At 41.0% G+C, this 16,288-nt stretch overlaps 1 protein-coding gene across 1 annotated transcript in view; it reads left to right on the top strand.

The window, feature by feature from the left end:
• Positions 1 to 16,288, top strand: part of UNC80 (unc-80 homolog, NALCN channel complex subunit) — a 159,381-nt gene that overhangs the window by 38,108 nt on the left and 104,985 nt on the right. Inside the window, exons 13-21 of the mRNA XM_063303281.1 lie at positions 1,663 to 2,070; positions 9,188 to 9,319; positions 10,148 to 10,295; positions 10,650 to 10,798; positions 11,259 to 11,428; positions 12,481 to 12,582; positions 13,144 to 13,367; positions 13,776 to 13,882; positions 15,508 to 15,604. Coding sequence (XP_063159351.1) covers positions 1,663 to 2,070; positions 9,188 to 9,319; positions 10,148 to 10,295; positions 10,650 to 10,798; positions 11,259 to 11,428; positions 12,481 to 12,582; positions 13,144 to 13,367; positions 13,776 to 13,882; positions 15,508 to 15,604 — 1,537 coding nt within the window. The remainder of the gene's footprint in view (positions 1 to 1,662; positions 2,071 to 9,187; positions 9,320 to 10,147; positions 10,296 to 10,649; positions 10,799 to 11,258; positions 11,429 to 12,480; positions 12,583 to 13,143; positions 13,368 to 13,775; positions 13,883 to 15,507; positions 15,605 to 16,288) is intronic.

Raw genomic sequence — 16,288 nt, 5'->3', positions numbered from 1 at the left:
ACCAGCAGGCTCAAATCTTGTTAGGTTGTTTTCAAACTCTATAAAGTGCTTATATGAAATTGCTGTCTTAAGGGGAGGGCTGATTTTTAAACTTCTATGCATGAAGAACCTTCACTTACATTGGAAGGATACTCAAACAATCTGTTCCCTTTCAGTGGGGGAGACTTTATGTTAAAATGTTGGCATCCCTTAGGTATCAGCTACAAAATGCTAGGAGGAAGATCTTGATCTTTTTGCAGGGTATTGAAAAAGAAGGAGAGGTGAAATACTTAGGACAGAGGTAAATACCTGTTAAACCTGGAGGATTTTAATTATGCCAACGTATGTTCAGAGACAAACTCTGCCAAACTACTACTACTACTGCTGCCAAACATGGATATTTCAGGAACTTCTTGTCTTGAAGACGTTCTCCTTCAGAAGGTAGAGGAAAACATAAGAAGATAGCTATACTTGACTTGATTGTAACCTATTAGGAAGACTGAATAGATGGAATAGACATAGTAGGAACCCTGGGGTGTCTATGGAATGCGGGCATTCTTGACTTTAAGAACACTAAAGCTCAGCATAGTCAAGCAATTATCAAACAATGATAACTAGGATCCCGCAGCAGGGGAAGCTAATGGGAAAAGGAGCCAAAGATGGGTGGACATTCCCAAAAAATTACAGTAGCAAACAATTCCAACTGGGAAAAAATGTGGAAGGCAGCAGCAGAAACCAAAGCAGACCATTATAAAGGAGGTGCAGAATTTCAATTCAGAGGAGCAGAATTTCAATTCAGCATTGATGGAGAAACCTAATCAGGGAATGAATGCTTGTATGAGTTCAAACTCAGGTTTACAAGGAGATTGAAGGAACTGCTATTAGAGTTGTGCAATGCTTTGAATTCAGTCTCCAGAAGGTACTTCAGAGTGGATGAGAACACAAATATAGCACCTACGGTATGTTCTGTACTCTTTCCTGGGATGGCACTAACTACAGTTTTATGGAGATCTCAAGAAAAGAGCTGCTTTAAACTGTTGTAGACGTGTGCTACGTTGGGACTCCCGTGACTTCTGAAGCACCTTTTGGAGACTGGATCCAAAGTGCTGGATCCAAAGTCCTACTAGACATGTTCAGCCTTGACAAAAGCCAACTATGTGGGAATATGAGAAATATCTGAAAGGGGGTCTATTGTCCCAGAATGTATGTCCCACAATAATAGTCTCAAAACACAGGAAGGCAAATACTGTGAGGGTTTGACAGTGGAAACAGTGACCAAGGGAGTGGATGTGTTCAGATAACCATCTATCAGAGCAGGGACTTGATGGCCTAAATGACCTTTGAAAATCTGTGATTCTATGAAACCACTTGTCTTTCTGATTCCAGACAACCTTTACATTCTTTCAGCAACTGCTGCAAGACGCCACTTTCTATCAAAGGCAGATCTGTTTCAGATCAGCTAAAAAGCACTGCTACCAGAAAATTGATCTGGATCATGCTTAGGGTAGCTTATATAAATGGTATGCACATATTTTGGTTCACCTGATATTATGCTGTAACTGAATAAGTCACCTTGTTGTAGGATATCACACTCAGACCATTTCTCTAGTGAGCTGCAGTCAGTTTTGCAAACCATACCTGAGTATAGAGCTGCCTGCAATATCTAACTTTTCCTTTTTCAAGGTGGTTCTTAAAGCAGTTTACTTGGTCCTGAATCATGACATCAGCTCCCGAATCTGTGATGTGGCCCTCAATATTGTGGAATGCCTGCTTCAGCTTGGTGTGGTGCCCTGTGTGGAGAAGGTCAGAAGGAAAAGTGAGAATAAAGAGAACGAGACCAGTGAGAAGAGGCAAAGCGAGACCTCCTTTCAACTCAAGGGGGTTCTGACTACCTCCGCATCTGGATTTGGGACTGCTCCAGTCATGGGAACAGGAGATGGTGGTGGAGAAGGAGGAGGAGGAGTTGGAAGTGCTGCTGGAGGAGGAGGAGGTGGTGGAGGAGGAGGAGGAGGAGATGGAGGAGGAGGAGGAGGAGGAGGGGGAGAAGGTGGAGGAAGATCTTCTGAAAAGAATGATAAAAAGGAAGACAAGGTATGTCGAAGCTCCTTATGAGCACATTATTTGCCAATCGGTACTATTATGTTAAACCATTTCTGAAAAGCATTTTTACAGAAGCGTCCATGCTGATGTGATAATCCATTGCCTGATTTAACTTCCGATGCTGTGCTTTGCAAACTGCTAGAATCCAAAGGACTCTGAATTCTGATTTATTTTCATTTCTCAGTTTGCCTTCAGAGGTGTTGTCATATGATATCCCTGTTGAGGTATTCACATGAATGTGTGAAAGTTTAAAGGTTTGGGGGAAAAACTGCATATTCTTCTGATTTCTGCCAGATGAGCAATCATTCAGAATAAAAGTTTCAGCAAGCTGATGTATGTTGAATTTGTATTATTCGATGTCAAGCTTATTTCTATGTTCATAGCCCCATGCATTCTGATACACTCTTTTGGAATTATATCCAAAGTCCTGTGCAGTCTTAATACTTCTGTTAAGTCTGGATGGCTTGCTGCCTAAATCTTCTGCACCCCTTTTTTATTTTGTTGTTAATTAATTTAGAATTCTCTGACCCTTTCCTCATAGCCATGATACTAGGTTTTTGAACGTGCTGTTTTTCTTTTTTTGTTTGTTTTTCCTACATAGTATGTCATAAAAAGTATAAATGTTAATTTGGGCCAGGACCAAAAAAAAAGTAAAATTTGTGATGTTCAGTTTCTGCACAAACACTATTTCTAACTCCTGTTTAAAAGAGTAAATTTGTATAAACCTTTGCTTTGGTGTGGTGGTTAAACCTTTGGGTTCAAAAGGAATGGTTGGAGACACCAGCATTAATTGTTAGTCATGGGGTGAGCATCTTGGGGCCAAGCTTTAGGTTACCACATGCGTGCTCTGAATTGCGGATGGTGGAATAGCCATTAGATGTAATGGTCAGTTGTGATATAAACTCTGTTGAGTAAGTAGACATAGACTTACTATGTGGCAACACTAGCAGTAGATAATCACAGTAGGTAAAGGTAAAGGTTTCCCTTGACGTAAAGTCCAGTCGTGTCCGACTCTAGGGGGCGGTGCTCATCTCCGTTTCTAAGCCTTGGAGCCGGCGTTGTCCCTAAGGACCCGTCCGTGGTCATGTGGCCGGCATGACTCACGGAACGCCGTTAGCTTCCCGCCGAAGCGGTACCAATTAATCTACTCACATTTGCATGTTTTCGAACTGCTTGGTGTGCAGGAGAGATAATCACAGTAGCATGAGGGAAATGTACTGACTTAACCAAAACGCTACATATAGTCAAGGATAGTGTTGTGAACAGGCGAGCTCTGCTCCAGTACCAGGTGGAAGTGGAAGCATGTACTCTAGGCAGGTGTAGCAGCAAACTGTATATAATGGTGGAGATGAAATACATTCATATTGCACCAATAGTCAGAAGGGGGAAAAATCTTCAATGAAAGTCCAGTTGCAAAGTAAGGCAAACTTTTTTTTTAACCCATTCAGTTGTGTCTGATTCTCGGAGACTGCCTGGATTAGCCCCTGCAGTTTTTTGGCAAGGGTTTTCAGAAGTGGCTTGCCCTTGCCTCCTTCCTAGGGGTGAGAGAGAGTGACTGGCCCAAGGTCACCCAGCTGGCTCCATGCCTAAGGTGGGACTAGAACTCACAGTCTCCCGGTTTCTAGCCCAGTGCCTTGACCACAAGACCAAACTTAAGTGAACAATAAAAATGATAGTCTGAACATCCAACCCTGCCCCACCATATGATCAGGAGCTGTTTGGTGTTGGTTCTCCCTCCAGTAGTTGATGCTGGATAATAGGGGAAAGGAATTGTTACCTTAAAAATGCCCTGTGCTCTATTGGGTGAGGGTAGCAACACTTAGCAGTCTCATTGCTGTCTTGGGGGTAAAGATAGGTTATGGAGGCAGCACTTTTTGTATCAGCATATTTTCCTCCTGTCTCAGGCATGGGAAGAAAGCACATTAACATGATTGTGAAAAAGAATCCTCTGTAATAAAATGGGCTTGAGGTTCTCCACCCATTAAAATGCCATTTTGACTCTTGATTCATCAGTGGGCTGTTGGTAGACTTACATTGATTTTTACCTGGAAGTAGAAGAAAGTCAGACTAGAATACCTGGGCTATAAAATTCCAGATGACTACCAGGTAGTTGTGAAAAGACCATTCTGTCTATTTTTGCTGCCATCTAATGGCTGGCTGGATTTTTGCAGCCCAGATAGGGTTAGCCCTAAATTAGCACATGGCATAACTCTCAGTTTGTAACGTGCCATGGTTTAACCAAATCTTTAAAAATTACAGCAAATTTGTGATGTTTCTGAAGATGACCCCTTATTTTATGTGTATCAGATTTCATGAACCTGAAATATATAGCTTTTTAAAAAAGTTTATGAGCAATAGGGAAAATTGGGTGACCGGCTGGGTGACCCTGGGCCAGTCCCCTCTCTCAGCCCAATTCACCTCACAGGGTGGTGGTTGTGGGGAAAATAGGAGGAGGAAGGAGTGTTAGGTATGTTCGCCACCTTGAGTTATTTATAAAAATAATAAAGGCAGGATAGAAAATAAATAAATAAATAATAATAAAAAATGAGTGGTAGGATGTTAATTTTCAACACTAACACCAAGAGCAGGATTTGGGCCCTTAATGAGGGCCCACTGAGGTCTGGGTGGTTCCCACTTGGTTGGTGTTCCAGAAGGCTTTAAAGAAGGCCTTGGCTGTTCTCCCACACCTTGGAGTAGGGTGGTTGGAACCCCTTGTTAGACATGCTTGACATATTACATGTTTGGGTGTTAATTGTCTGGCTTTTCTGCCTTGTTTATTTCTGTTGTATTTTTATTTATCTTATCTTACTGTATTTGTATTTTTTAATACTGTGAGTTGCCCAGAGTTGGTTTGGAGATCAGCAGTGATGAAATAGAATCAAAGGACGGATGGACGGAAGGAAGGAAGGAAGGAAGGAAGGAAGGAAGGAAGGAAGACCAGGTTAGGCAGCGTAGAGAGCCAGTTTGGTGGTTAAGGCATCAGGCTAGAAACTGGGAGACCAGCTGAATGACCCTGGGCCAGTCACTCTCAGCCCTGGAAAGGAGGCAAGAGCAAATTACTTCCAAAATCTTGCCAAGAAAACTGCAGGGACGTGTCCAGGCGGTCACCAGGAGTCAACACTGACTTGAATGCACCCAAAAAAAAAAAAAGGCAGCATAATACCATCTCCTTGGGCACCAAAAATCTTGTGCAAGAATAAGGTTGTGTCAAATGACTGAAGAATTGGCTAGGTTTTTCTGCTTTACCAAGCAAACCTGGTTTGCTAGAAGAAGGAAAGTTTTGTTCACTGATTCCTTCTTTCCCCAGTATTTCTATAGCAACAGTTCTGTCTTAGGAAGCTGCCATATGTCACCATGTGTCAGGACAGACTACTTGTTTGTACATGTGTTCCTCTAAGTCTAGTTTTGTCTACTATGCCTGGCAATGTTCTTCTGTGGTTACAGGAAAAAATCTTTTCCATCCTACTTGATCCTGGTTGTCAAGAATTTAACCTGAGATTTTTTTTAACACAAACCATATATGGTTTGCCATAAACTAACATTCCTGCCTGATTATTTCCTTTTTTCCTATTTTGTTTGGGTGGATTTTGGCTAGAAATCTCCTTTGGCAGTGGCAGGAAGAAAGGTGGGGACTACTGAAAGAGAACAAATAGGAGCATTGAGCTATATGGAAGATGGAACCAGGGAAAGAGAGCCATACTGTGAGAGAAGGGGAGGTGCAACCAGGATCAATGTCAGCCCCTGTTTATCTTAGCAGTTGTTAAGGTCTGTATACTCTTGTAGAAACTACAAAAACTAAGCTCCACTTTTTCAGATGACTAGAAAGTGGCTAACATAACAACAATTAAAAAAACACAAATCCCATGGAGAAATCATGAAATTACCAGATAGGTTGTTTAATGTCTGCTTATGTTAAATTGGTGGGAAGTGTTAATAAAGTCAATGTTGCCAGCTATAGAGAACTCTTGGTAATGAAGAACTAGCATAGCTCCTGCAAAAATACATCCTTCTCATGAATCCTTTCACATTCTTTGAAAATTTCATCATGTATGAGGATAAGAGTGACTGATAAATAAAATTTACTTGGATTTTCAAAGGCTTTTGATGAATTCCTTCATCATAGATCCTAGGCAAACTTAGCCATCATGGGATAAGAGAAAAGGTCCTCTTGTGAATTGGTAAACAAGTGAAAGAACAAAGCTGAGAATTTCAACAAGGATGAATGGATGGAGATCTCATAAACTGGGGATAACGTGTTTTATTTGTTCATAAGTGATCTGGAGTTGGGCCAAATAAGGAAATGAAAGAAAAATTAAAGAAAGCCAGTTTGGTCTAGTGGTTAAGGTGCTGGGCTAGGAACCAGGAGGCTGTGAGTCCTAGTCCTGATTTAGGCATGAAAGCCAGCTGGGTGTCCTGTTTGATGGACCAACACAGGTTTTGTAATTGAAAACTTTATTTACAACAGAAGATACAATGGTTTATTAGCAGCAAGGATCCAAGAAAAGTTTAGATACGAAGAAGAAGTGGCCAGATCCACAGTGGTGTGGCAGCCAGGCGGGATTGTAGAGGCTGTAAATGCTACAAGACAGGAATCACTGGAGGTTGGCTCAGTGGTCAGGCTGAGGATCCAGGGAACTGGAGACGTGGCAGCAAGGTGGAGGTGGTGAAGACACGATGACAAGGTGGAGATTGTGAAGAATGGAGGCGCGACAGTGAAGCAGGAGTTCTTGGAGGCTAGAAGAGCAGAAGCGTTTCTGGGGGTTGGAGATGCAGTGGTGAGACAGACGGTTTGGAAGGTTAGGGGCTCTGTGGTGAGGCAGGAGGTTCTGGAGGGTGGAGATGCAGTGGTGAGGTGGAAGGTTCAGATTGGCGGAGTGGTGGTGAGGCAGGAGTTTCCAGAGGTTGAGGGTGTGATGTGAGGGTAGAGGCCAAATCGAAGGTTAGTACAGTGTCAGAAGGGAGTGGAGGTTCAGCAATGGGATAAGGCTCGAAGTCTGGCTGTGGTGGAGGCAAGAGTTCCGGCGTGGCGTCAGATTCTGGCTGTGAGGCATCCTCAGTACTACTGAGAGTCGAAGGCTACAGATAGGAGCGGTTGTCTCTGGCGACCCACTCTGTCTTTCGGCGCCTTTTATACGCTGGGTTTTCGCACCATTGGTGTTTGGAAGCCAATCGGGCCTCCCATTGCGCGGCCCTCCTGTCAGCGCGTTGATCTTGGATGCTGACTGGTGGTGATGAACCCGACTCTTGCCCTTGGCCAATCAGCTGTTCTCCTTTCTCTTTGTTTTCCACGGTTTGGGTCAGCAGTTCTAATGGACTGTCCTCTTCGTCCTCCAACTCAGCCTCCATCCTATGTCAGGCTCTGCCTGCGATCCAGTAAAGACACAGACGCTAGTGTAGGCTTAGGTTCTGGCTTTATTGAGGAACAGAGTGCATGCCTTTAAAAAGCTGAGAGTGAGGGGAGCACGCCGGAACGGGATTTAAATAGCCCGCGCCGGTCAGCACTCCACCCCACCTTATTCCAGGTGCGTTCCACGAGTCCCACCGGTTTCGTCCCTGTCAGGTGAGAGGTCGTTCAGCCCCCCTGCGCCCCGGGTGTCACCTTGATCGCCTTCCTGAACGATAATGATTCATTGCTGGGCGATCAGGCTCTTAATCCTTTTGACAGCTCGGGCGCACCTCTCTTGTTGTTTAGTCAATTGCTTGTTGGCAACTTTGTATCGCTGTCTTCCGCGCCGCCGGTCTCGGTTGTTACTTAGTTTCCTGCACCTGTTGCTTTGCCTTAATCCGCCAGGGACCCATTTCCCTGTATTGTCATGCGAGCCGTTGCGATGTCACAAGCATCGCTACGGTGATCATGACATCCTAACACTGGGTGACCTTGGACCAGTCATGCTGTCTCAGCCCAACTCACCTCACAGGGTTGTTGTTATGGGGAAAATAGGAGGAAGGAGTATTAAGTCTGTTTGCTGCCTTGAATTATTTATAAAAATAATAAAGGCGGGATTTAAATAAATAGATAGATAGATAGATGGATGGATGGATGGATGGATGGATGGATGGATGGATGGATGGATAGCCAAGTTTGCTGGTGAGACAAATTAATAAGGATGGTTAATTTTAAAAAAAGTAGAGTGAAAGGCTCTAAGAGTTATCTCTAAACGGACGGGGAGGGGGATGTCAAATAGGAGTCAATGTAAAGTAATGCAAATTGGGGGGAAATGTCCTGGTTTCACCTATCTGCACCTGACTAGGAAAGACTTTTTTGATGTGGCGAATAGTTAATAATTAAATAAATAGTAATTAATTAATTGCTATGAAGAAGACAAATTCCATTTTGGGATTCATTAGGAGAGGAACCGAAAATAAAGCTGTAAGTATTATAGTATCCTTATAAAATCTAATATGCAGTCATATATGGGATACTGTATTCATTTCAAAGTACTAGAATCCAGAGTTATCCGATTAAGCCCAGGGTGAGAAAATCAGATTAGACAACATCTGTGTGCGCATAGCATGCTGTTACTCAATTCTCCAAGGTGTCATGATGGCCACCAACATAGACAGCTTTAAGTGGGGATAAGACAACTTCATATAGGATCAGGCCATCAGTGACAGTGTTACATCCAGGATCAGAGGCAGTGCACCTTGCAGTGCTAGCTGGTGGAGAGAACAAGTGTGCTTTGCGAGGTTACTATGCTTATGTCCTCTTGGTGGTCTTCCCAGAGGCATCTGGTTGACAACTGTGAGAAGGGAATGCTGTATCTGGGACATTCTCGTACTGTGTGTTCTTACTTCTTCCAAGATTGTAAACAATAAAGGGAATTGGTCCACTCTGTGTTTCCAAGTTCTTTGCTTAGACAGAGGCAGCCAATCTATCTAAAACTGGTCATTTTCTTTCCCAATATTGAAGCTACTTCCTTTAAATATTCCTTTAAGCCTTAATGGTCTCATGTTATCATTTGTAGAAAAATATTCCTGTGTAAGACTTATTCTGTTAATAGATAAATTGGCATGCACAATTTACCAGTTTGGTATTGTTGTTCTTTTTTCATCATTGAATAGCTTTCTCTCTTGTCTTTTTGGTTTCTCTAAATGTTGTGCTGCTCAGGATGAAAATACTCCAGTAAGCACGCATAGGCTGGCTCTGACAATGCTGATAAAAATTGTGAAGTCTCTCGGCTGTGCATACGGCTGTGGAGAAGGTCACCGAGGACTCTCTGGAGATCGTCTGAGGCATCAGGTATGCAAATACGGAAGGATGTGAAAGAAGTTGTTTCCAAATCTCTCCCTTTGTAAATCCGTGTTTGGTCCTCTGGATTTCAGCGGCTCTCCAGTTATTAACTGTGGAGTCTGTGCTTAGGCTGCGGTGTTTGGCTGTATACCAACATACTGATTATTATGGTGTGTGTGGACTTTTGATAATAGACAGACAGATATGGAAGAAATTTTTAGCGTTTAAAGCATATCTGCTTTAGAGAAACACTTGAACATAAGTAAAGAATTGTTTTATAGCAGCTTTTAGCTTCAGAGCAACCATAAATGTTTAGAGTAACGTAAATAGTGATATGGCAAAAGAGGGGTCCTTTTGATCGAGGCAGAAAGGCCAGGTTACCAAGGAGACCTGGCACTGCAAAGGCAAGTGAGTATCCCAGCACACTCTTATCAGAACAGCTCCTACCATAACGAAGAAGTGAAACATACAAACTTTTTTTGTGTACTGTAGTGACCAGTCATTAAAAATATAGCAGTCTCACCTCATTTCTTATCTCCACCCTTATTGTTAAGTAACTGCCTATGTAATTGTCTTCTAAATTGCACTGTACAGGTATTCAATTTTAAATGCTTGTAGCCCTATATATTTTCCTGAAACCTTTATTCCCCTAGAGGCTTTGGGTCCAGTGAGTCAGTGTATCAAGAAACATAGGAAGGCAACGGTTGGAATCTTCTCTAGTTGTTTTGTGAATTTCATTGGGTGCTGTTCCTAACCACACAGGGACTAGCAGGTTGGATTCAGTGTGATCCTCTGTGTGGAAGCTCTGTCTGGCATTCTTAAAACCTTTCTTAACAGGCTCAGAATTGCCTTACAAAGCTATATAAGCTGGATAAGATGCAGTTTCGTCAGACAATGAGAGATTATGTGAACAAGGATTCACTGAACAACGTGGTGGATTTTTTACATGCTTTGCTAGGATTCTGCATGGAGCCAGTCACTGACAGTAAGTATAGGTTGTCATCCTAAGCATTCAGGTTTCCTGCAGACATGTCCCTGAATGTATTAATTTGTGAAAGTGTATGTGTGTGTTTATTTCTATTGTTTATTTTACTTTCTATTGTTTATTTTACTTGAGTGACACATGGGCACTTTGTCTTCACACCGTTCTTATACTGCCATGCTCATTTTGGGAATACTCCTTCCCCCCATGTGGTTTTCCAAAGTAACACATCCCTACTCTGGATGAAGAACGCTACTGCATATCAGGAATTGCTGAGTTCAGGTCTATACATTTGTTTCTTATTGTTTTTCTGAAATTTAACCGTGCAGTTTAACTGTTTTACTTTGCATTTTGTAGACAAGGCTGGTTTTGGAAATAACTTTACCACCATGGACAACAAGTCTACAGCCCAAAGTATTGAAGGCATTATTGTCAGTGCCATGTTCAAATCTCTGATCACCCGCTGTGCCTCTACTACACATGAGCTCCATAGTCCTGAGAATCTGGTAAGGGCAATTTTCCTTTTCATCCAATTATTACATAGGTTTTTAGTTAATATCCGTATCTATTCTCAATATAAGTTGTTGAGTTGTGCCACCTTCTTTCAAAAAGGGGCAGAAAGGCAAAATATAAATTGTTTAAAATTAATTTTTAAAATGAATAATGTTGGCAGGTGCATTTTGGAAACTGTCATGCAGTTCATGATGAGAGAATAAAATTCCCTTTTGAATTTGCATCTAGTCATTAGTATGTTGTTTAAGATGGCAACTCTTAGCACTTTCCTTTCAAAGACATTTTCAGGCAGTTTCCATTAAATTCATTGCTGAAATGTATTTCATGGTAATAGCAGGCCTGAAACTTGGACCGATTTTGTTCAGAAAACAAGAACAGAGAAAGAAAGTGTCTGTATGTTGGCAGCCTAACATACTGGCCTTTTTTCAAAAAATGATACCCTGCTCTCTTTAGGGTTTGTACTGTGACATCCGACAGCTGGTCCAGTTTATCAAGGAGGCTCATGGAAATGTTTTCAGAAGGGTAGCTCTCAGTGCACTTTTGGACAGTGCAGAAAAGTTGATTCCAGGCAGAAAAACAGAAGAAAATACTGAACAAGAGCCCAAACCATCAGGGAGTAAAAAGTACGTATCTGGACTGGAACAGGCATTAAGATGCTTGAATGATATAGTAAAGTCAGCCTTACTCAGACTTGTGAGCCTCAGTTTTGGGAAGAAGATGAATAATCCTAATACTATTTGCTCTCAAAATCCTCCCTTCTCCAAGAATAGTCTTACGTCATTCATATACTGTAGATAGCAGTGAAGCGTGCTTTAATTCGATTCAAATGCACAGGATTAGAGCACAGTTAAGCACTGTATACTCAGCTGAAAAGCTGTCCTATAGAATATAGTTTTTATACAACATAGGAGAATAGGAATGCCGGATTACGTAGATATCTCAGTCATTTATCTGTGAGGAGGGATGATCTGGTCCATGTCAGTATGGCAGATGCTCAGGTTATCAATCCATTTTCTCATTTTTTTTCCAATTAAACATGGAAAATGTATTTTTTTCTAACAACTGTGTTTTGTACACAGCTTTTCCTAACATACCCATTATTGTATGGAGTTGGCCCTAATATACTGTGTTTTCTTAAGTATTTACAAATCCGTAGTTTTTATACAAATTTTTCCATGTGTATCATGGAAATACAACTTCCCCAAGGATACACTACTTTGTACACTTTTTTAAAGCCAAGGCATGTTTATAGCAGCACACCCTTTTTACCATATATCTGTCCATGTGGAGAAAGGTTCTAGTCTGGTAGAACATATGATTTTTCTTGAAAAGAACCTGCTTGAAAATTGTGGTTTAACTCTATCCTGTTTTTATAATGAAATCCTATACATATTTATAAGCTAGTTAAGTCCTATTTATTTTAATGAGAGGCATTTCTGAATTTACATTAAACAGACAAGCTTACAAATTAGATGATCAGTTCGGTGTATGTTCATGCCCTTGACTGCTGTATCCATTCATGATTGATATATGAAATACTGATGGGAACCTGCAGGAAGAAAATTCACCTCATCTTTCTGTTTTAGAAATACTTTTACAAAATAATGTTCAGCTGATAAACGTGAATAAATACCATATGTTACTATTCCTCTGACTAGTTGCTTTGTCTTCATAGATCTGAAGTAGGAAGTGTTGTTATTGATAAAGGACAGCTATCTTCTGCTCCTGATGAATGTCGTAGCTATACCTCAGGCCGCCCAATGCAAAATCCTGAGCAGTAAGTAAATTGATCATTATATTTTATTTTAACCAACAATCAGAAGGTTACATAAAGACGTAACTAAAAAAGCAAAAGCAACACAGTTTAGACTTGCATCAGCTGGTTGCCTCGTTTTCATTGTAGCAATGTAAAATTTAGCTATCATAGCTGAGAGAAAAAGGTTCGCATAATAATTATCTGGAAATTGTTTCTCAACAGTCTACTTTCTGTGCACTGCAAGCAGTGAAGAATATTCTGCCTAGCCTTAGGCAAACCATACTCACCATCTCAGCATCTTCCTAATTTACCACATGAAGATTATTTCTTTATTTAAAAACATTGTATGCTTCCCTCCTAGTGCTTACTGTCCTACCTTACAAGGGTCACAAAATCAGATACTTGACATTTTTCAGTATATCGCTTTATGATGATAAGCTTATGGCTTATTCACCAGTCTAAAATTGGCCAAGCGACTTCCAGTGTCCAGGGCACAGGACAAGATTAGAAGAGAGAAAGATGCTGTCCTGCTTTTTTGCATTCTGCTAAGTTTTATCAGCCACGTCATTTATTCCTTCACAGTGATGAACAAATGCAAGGAGCAGCTTTAGGCCGCAAGGATTTCTGGCGAAAAATGTTTAAATCTCAGAGTGCAGCAAGCGATACCAGCAGCCAGTCGGAGCCAGACACCTCCGAATGCACAACTGCACACTCAGGAACGACCACTGAGAGGCGCTCCCGCTCCCGCTCTAGACGGATCTCCCTGAGAAAGAAACTCAAACTCCCGCTAGGTTGTTCAATTATTGGTTTGTTAGCTGTCCTGCCTGCGCTCCAGGAGCAAAAGTCAGTGCATGTGGGGAATCCCCCTTCCTTTTTAGTCCCACAACATCAGCCCTGAAGGAGACAGTGATTGGCCCAAAGTCACCCAGCAGGATTCCATGACTGAGGGTGGACTTCAACCCCGGTCTCCACTGATTCTGTCTGTACAGGAAGCCTTATGCATGAAGACTCCTTGTCGTGCTATTCTGTACCTTTGAGTTTTTCCCCACTTTCCTTCCTATGCCTTCAAATATTTTGTTCAGATGTTAGGAATTGATGGTCCCAGTTTTACCTTGTTCATTACCTATTCCTCCTTAGTACCAGTAATGAGAGATGTACATTATTCAACTAGTTGAGTCAGAAATATACTCACATCTACGCTCTCCATATCACAGGGAACTGGCTGAAACGTTCATCAATTTCTGGTCTGGCAGATGGTGTAGAAGATCTTCTGGATATCAGCTCTGTAGATCGTCTCTCTTTCATCAGGCAGAGCTCCAGGGTAAATAAGCAACCCTTCCTACCCCCACTCTTTTAAAAGAAAGATACATAGTAATATATGTGCATGTTTATCTTTCTGTGTGCCTATACCTATATCTTCTACATCTCTCCTTCTCTCTTCCTGGGTTGAAATTGTTCCTGCATCTTGTTTCTCAATCTGTGTATCCGTCCAAGTATTACCAGTCTTTCATCGTAAAGAAATGACTAAGACCAGGCCAGTTGTTACTTTCATTTCTTGATTCAGAGTCTTGCTTTCACACACATATACACACTCATCAGTACAAGGAGAACATAAGAATCTTTTCCAGCCTTGTGTCACACTCTCAGCAGATCTACCCAGTACATTTCAACAAAGCAGAGAACACTTACTTCTGAAGAGGGGAAAAATACCTCAATCAACCAGCCAACTGCCGACTTTCGTTTTTAACATACATACATACAAACCTATTAATAAGCACCTAAGTGTAACAGAAGAAAAACAATTCAGTGAGGATGTCAAGCCCCTGCCTCCCCATCCCCAGCATTATTTTAATTATCCTGTATAAGAGATTTGGAAAAGCCACAGACTGGGAAATTTGTTTTCCAATAGGAAGTAGAAAAGAGCAATAGGTTGCTGTATGTCTGTGATGTTTGTGTGCAAATAAAAACTGGGCCATGGGGAGAAAGTAGTGGATTGGAAAAGGAAAAATATATAGCCCAATTGATTATATACTAAAGAATAATATGGACACAAACAACCTCTCTTCCCAACTTGCCAGGCCTAATTGGAAAAAGACTGTGGACACAAATTTGATTTTTCTGCTTTTAGTTACCAATTCAAAATGTGTGAAAGCCTCAAGGTATTGAGCACCAGACAGCATGCCACTAAGTACTGTGCAGTCCAGGAAAAAACGAATAATGGACATATCTGAAGTTAACTGGACTTCTGGTACTCATCAGCAGGCGGAGGTTTACTTGCTGTAGGTCCTAGGACTAAAGGAATTTGGTAGAAGAACAGATAATTTTAAAACAATTTCTCCTTCAAACAAAGCTGCAGAAAATAACAAATGTGGAGAATGAGGAGGGTTGAAAAAAGAAGAGGGATAGGAACTACCTAAAAAGTTATCCATAAGACTTCAAACATGGCTAAATGATTGGGCTTGAGGTATACCTTCAGTTGCATTTCTCAAAGCATTTTAGATTCCCATCATTATTCTCCACACTAGCAGCTCATTGGTAAGCTGTAAGGTACCCAAATATGGAAATAAGGACTTTATAGATTTCATTGTGTCATATATGGACCTAAGCTTTACACCTAAAATTGCTTTACTAGAAGCTAAAATTTTATTTCTGGATGTGGATCTTTCTGAACAAACAAAGCACTAGAGTGATTCCAAAAACTAATGGTGAAGAAGGAAGGAAGGAAGGAAGGAAGGAAGGAAGGAAGGAAGGAAGGAAGGAAGGAAGGAAGGAAGGAAGGAAGGAAGGAAGGAAGGATCTTTTTTGCTCCTCTTTCCTACTTATTCAGCTGTGATGCCCTCAGCATGGTTCTCCTTGTGGAGATGTGGGCTTTCAAAATGTTATGTTAACATCAGAAATTAAAACAGAGCATCTTAACAATGAAATTATGCTTCTTCTATCATTTAGGTGAAATTTACTAGTGCAGTGAAGCTATCAGAAGGCGGGCCTGGAAGTGGCATGGAGAATGGGCGTGAAGAAGAGGAGAATTTTTTCAAGCGTCTTGGTAAATGGCGCACCTGCCGAAGACATCCATCCAGGCTTCATCACACAGAAGAAAAAGATGGTTAGAAATCAGGGTTCTGTTTCTTCAGTCCTTTTTTAAAGAACTTTTATCTTTTTCTTTGTTCTTCCTTTGTTCTTTTTTTTTGGGTTATCCTCTTTCTTTAATTCATACTTTACCTTTAAAAACATGTTTTCTGGACCCTTTTTGTTTTCTTTGGCTTTATATATTTTGTAGCCACCACTTCCTTCTTTTCTTCTTATGTCATTTCTATTCTAATTCAATTCTAGCCAAGAAGGAAAATCAAGTATGGGCCAATGCATTTAGATAAGGTAAAATTGATCTTCCAAGAAATCAAATCCACCATTTGGAAAATATGAAATTTGGAAACAGATATCTGGGTTCAAACTTATTATGCTAATATTTAGTTACTTAGTTCCTTGATGTGAAATCTTGGATGTGCCCATCAGCTTTTATTCCCCATTATTGATCATCTACCATTTTCCATAAAGTTTAGCACTGATGAAATGGAAAACCCTGTACAAATGTGTTTTAATTATCTCTTTTCTTCTGTGTTTGCTTGTCTTGTGTCTTCATGCCATTTCTTAGAGAGATGCTGTCCTTCATTCTTAGCAAAATTATGAATGACATTGAGAAACATTATATGACAAACTCAATTGATTATTT

This window comes from Candoia aspera, chromosome 1 (genome assembly GCF_035149785.1).
Source record: "Candoia aspera isolate rCanAsp1 chromosome 1, rCanAsp1.hap2, whole genome shotgun sequence".
In the NCBI taxonomy this organism is placed as follows: domain Eukaryota; kingdom Metazoa; phylum Chordata; class Lepidosauria; order Squamata; family Boidae; genus Candoia; species Candoia aspera.
This window is presented reverse-complemented; position numbering and strand designations above follow the sequence as displayed.